Source organism: Sorghum bicolor, chromosome 7 (assembly GCF_000003195.3).
Source record: "Sorghum bicolor cultivar BTx623 chromosome 7, Sorghum_bicolor_NCBIv3, whole genome shotgun sequence".
NCBI lineage: Eukaryota > Viridiplantae > Streptophyta > Magnoliopsida > Poales > Poaceae > Sorghum > Sorghum bicolor.
In genome coordinates this window covers 5,901,865-5,906,334 of record NC_012876.2, presented here as the reverse complement: position 1 = coordinate 5,906,334, position 4,470 = coordinate 5,901,865, and the positions used below count along the sequence as shown (strand labels likewise).

The 4,470-nt window shown below is 49.5% G+C and overlaps 1 protein-coding gene across 1 annotated transcript; it reads left to right on the top strand.

Annotated features, from left to right (window-relative positions):
* On the top strand, positions 2,216–4,198 carry LOC8069665 (protein MIZU-KUSSEI 1). Its single transcript, XM_002445088.2, has one exon. The coding sequence runs from the start codon at positions 2,469–2,471 to the stop codon at positions 3,750–3,752; it is 1,284 nt and encodes a 427-aa protein (XP_002445133.2). The 5' UTR covers positions 2,216–2,468; the 3' UTR covers positions 3,753–4,198.

Here is a 4,470-nt window from a genome sequence, read left to right as displayed (position 1 = left end):
ACTTGGGATCATCCTTGTTACCTATTCACTTATAAATACACATATATATATCATATGCATGCTTTCACCTTGTCGACCCTAGCAAAATCATAGATGGTTGTTACCTGGATTCCTTGCTACTTACTTGATATGCATGTGGTGTAGATGTGCTAGTGCTTGATATAATCCATGATCTTGTAAGATGATTAATAGCTGTGCAATGAACATAAAAGAATGACAAATAACTGTATGAGATCTTGTCTGTACGTGATCACCCGGGACAACGGTGCAACCATGAGGGCTATAATGGCTCTGGGTTTAGCTCAGTATGAAGGCCTTTTCTAGCTTGTTAGAGGTTACCCAAAAGGGCGGAGGGGCTGAACCGACACGGGTATAGTGCGAGCCCCTGTCCCTATGTGTATAGGCTGCGCGTCATTGTGCCATTCAGAAGGGGGGTATCTATATGTGCTCGCGAAGGAAACCTTGCGGCCCTAACATGTTAGACGAACTTTTGAAAGGCTTCATAGTGATCCCTGCCGACCTTCCTTGGTAGTGGGTTAAGAGGTCGATGGGCCTCGAGCGAAAGGGTAAATCATGACTCATGGGTAAAGATGTACAACCTCTGCAAAGTGTTAAAACTAGTATACTAGCTGAGCTCACGGTCAGGAGCGGCCTTGGGGACATCTACATTAAGATGATGAGCTTGTTATGTTAGTATGTTCATTTGATTATCGTTTATGCTATGAGTTAATTATGCTTACAATTGATCATGTGATTATTGGATTATTTATGCTACCTTGACATTTGCTATCTAATTATGAACATGTTATCCACTATTAAAAGCTAAATGCAGTCAAACCAGTGTCAGCTATTTGATCCTCATGAACCCCTGGTTATACTTGTTGAGTACGATATGTGCTCACACTTGCAATTTTCCAACACCCTAGGTTATGCAAGTGATGATGTTTGGAATGAGGACTACCGTTATGAGTACTAGACTTGAAGTCAACCAGTCAACAGTGTCCCTGTATTGTATGGGACTATGTGATTTTTTATGTTTCGCTATGTAGTAAACACTGCAATGGTACATTTATACTTATGTGTGCGACTGTTTCTAGGGCACATATGAGTCTTTTATGCATCTTATTTTGTTCTTAAAATATGGGTGTGACAGTAAGAAAGCACCGAAGAAAGTAGTTCACTACCAAGGTACAACGAAAAACTTGTTGTGAAAAGCTTTGGTCAAAAGCAAGGCATTGACTTTGATGAAATATTCTCTTTTATAGTCAAGATGTCTTCAATCTAAGTTATGTTTGATATTTCTGCTATACAATTGAGTTTCAAATTGAACAATTTGATGTGAAGTTAGCTTTCTTGAATTGTGACCTAGAGAAGATGTACATGGAGTAGTGATACAAAAAGTTAGAGTCATTTATGATAGATCTTGGTTACCATAAAACACAATATGATAATTGTTTCTTTAGAAGAGGTATATTGAGGGTAATTTTATTATCCTTTTGCTTAATATTGATTGTAGGAAATTACACGAAATGAATCGCTCCATCCTGTAGCATACCTTAAGCAAATCATTTGCCACAAAGGATTTTGGATCAGATGAAGATTTTCATGATCGGTCAAGCAACAAGTTTTGGCTCTCACAGGAAGCATAAATTGAGATGGTACTTAAAAAGATTTCATATACAAACTGCAAAACAGTTAACTCTACACTTAGGACATCACAGATTGAGTGCAAATCAATGTCCTACAAGCAAAAGGGAGAAAGATGCAATGAAGAAAGTACCTTACCAATTTGTTGTAGACAGGTTGATGTATGTTATGGTGTGCACTAGACCTGACATTGCCCATGCAATTAGGAAGGGGTTTCATGACACTACTATATAAAATATCTTGCACGGTACTTTTAAAATGGACTCGGAGATAGGCGGCCCGGTTGCCTGCCTATGTTAGTCGAGGCAGGGCCGCCAGGCCAGTATATAACTGCCTCGGTTAATGCATATTTTATGATTTTTTTTTGTTATTTACTATGATTTTTCAAAGATTCAGAGAAAATAAATAAAAAAGAAAACGACAAAACTGCATTCAAAACTACTTATAACACGGACACGAAGGTAAGATGAATGGCTTTCAAAGTTGAGGTAGATGTTTTGCCTGGTTTTGGAATTTCAGAGAGGAAAAACGGACTTTTTCCTGAAAGTTTGTATTTTTAATCCATAACGGATTAAGCTGACATAGTCTAAAACAGGCCCAAGGATCCGCATCACACAAAACGAAACAAACGGCCTGCTAGACGAAGGCCCGTTCAAGCTCACCCAATTTAGGCCCACACTCCGCAGCAGCATTCCATGCGATGCGCCCAGCCCATAGCCATGTCTCTCTCTCCTCGTGTGTTCGCGCTCCACGAGGTCTAGCCCACGATTCCACACGAGATCAACGAGAAGGACAATGGGGGGAGGGACGCCTCACTCAGAATGGAAAGCAGGCAGGCAGCGGGGGCAGCAGGGCCGGCCACGCGGAGCACGGCGACCCGGCAAGGCGTAACCGCCGAAACCGCCGCCCGTTCCAGCAGCACGCGCGCGTTTCCCGGCGCAGGCGATAACTACCGCCCACCCGCACCCGCACCCGCACCGCGCCTCGCCTCGGCTGCCCCATCGCGTCGCCTCGTCGTCGTCGGACACCTCGCCGCCGGCCGTCGCGCGCGCGCGTCTATGGGCGGCTTCGCCATCCACCCCGCCCCTGGACGACGCCCCAGCGACAGCCTGCCCCCGTCCGCCGCCGGCACCGGTACGACGACGACGACGACGACGTCCTCGTCCTCGTCCTCGTCCGCCTCCTCCTTCTCCCTCGACGATGCCGTTCGCCGCGGCGTCCACCACCACCACCACCAGACCCGCCGCACGCCGGGGCACACGCTGGAGGAGCCACCGTCTCGGCGGCGGAACCGGGCGGGGGGCCGCCACGGGAACGGCGCCTCGTCGTCGTCGTCCCGCTCGGCCCGGCTGCTCCAGAGGCTGCGGCACGCGCTGCCCGTCCTGACGCTCACGCCGCGGTGCGGGAAGATGCAGCAGGTCGGCACGCCGTCCGAGATCGCGGCGGCGGCGTCCTCCTCCTCCTCCTCCTCCTCGTCCTGCTCGTCCTCGTCCGCGGCGCCCGCGCCCAAGGGCGTGTCCTTCTCGCGCCCCTGCCGCCGCGTGACGGGGACGCTCTACGGCCACCGCAGGGGCCGCGTGGTGCTGGCGCTGCAGGAGACGCCGCGCTGCCTGCCCACCCTCGTCGTCGAGCTGGCGCTCCAGACGCACGCGCTGCTCCGCGAGCTCGGCAACCCGGCCGGCGCGCGCATCGTCCTCGAGACCGAGCGCCGCGCGGTCTCGCTCTCGGAGCCCGCCGCCGACGCACGGGCGACGCGCGGCGGAGGCCGAGGCCGCGCGCCGCCGCTGCTGGACGAGCCGTCGTGGACCATGTTCTGCAACGGCAAGAAGACGGGCTACGCGGTGCGGCGCGAGGCCACGGACGACGACCTCACGGTCATGGAGACGCTGCGGGTGGTCTCCATGGGCGCCGGCGTGCTCCCGGGGACGAGGGCCACCTCGCTGGTGATCGACGCGGCGGCGGTGGCAGCGGACGACGAGGTGCCGTACATGCGCGGCTGCTTCGATCACTTCATCGGGTCCCGGGACTCGGAGTCGCTGTACATGGTCGCGCCGCAGGGCGGCGGCACGGGCCCGGAGCTCGCCGTCTTCTTCGTCAGGCTCTGACCTCCGATCATGGCCGCCATGAAATGAATGCAAGACGATCGAAGGGCATCCATTCATCGCCATCGCCACGTACATATACATATGCATCGTCGTCAGAATTCTTTGGATCTTGCAGCCTCGTAATAGCGACCTAAAGATTGACTAATAAGAAATTACAGTAAGAAACAAAATTAAGAGCTAGGAGTCGCCCAATTAATTTGTGATTGGCGTCATGACGACTAACTGAATCTTCTGGATAATTTTTTTGGTTGATTCGTTCTTAGGTTGTATACGAGGTGTTCTTGGATTTGTACATGTGCCCTATGCATCATTGCACAATCTATCATCTTAGTGGAGTATATACGACAGAAATAGACACTGAATGGTGGAATTGTGATCCAAAAAGTTGCTCACTTGTCAATGCCTTGTTTGCATCTCGTCTAATTATGAATTATGATTAGGGGTAACTCGATTTTCAGTAATCTTTAGATTTCTGTAACTTGACCCTGACAGTAACAAAACTTCTTTATTCTGCTTAATGAAATACGTGCTATAGCACGTTCTCGAAAAAAAAAGTCAGCATGCAGCTGAGACCATAGGAGAGCTTTTACCAAGATGTTCTTTCAGTACTGGTGAACTTAGACTATAAAATTTTAGCTAAAAAACGATGACATGTATACTATTAATAAAATTTATAGAACGGCAAACAAGAATGAAAGATGTTAACCAGGTTTCAATT

What these genes read in the sequence shown, in the direction of transcription:
- LOC8069665 (XM_002445088.2), top strand. Translation starts at nt 2,469, where the DNA reads ATGGAAAGCAGGCAGGCAGCGGGGGCAGCAGGGCCGGCCACGCGGAGC.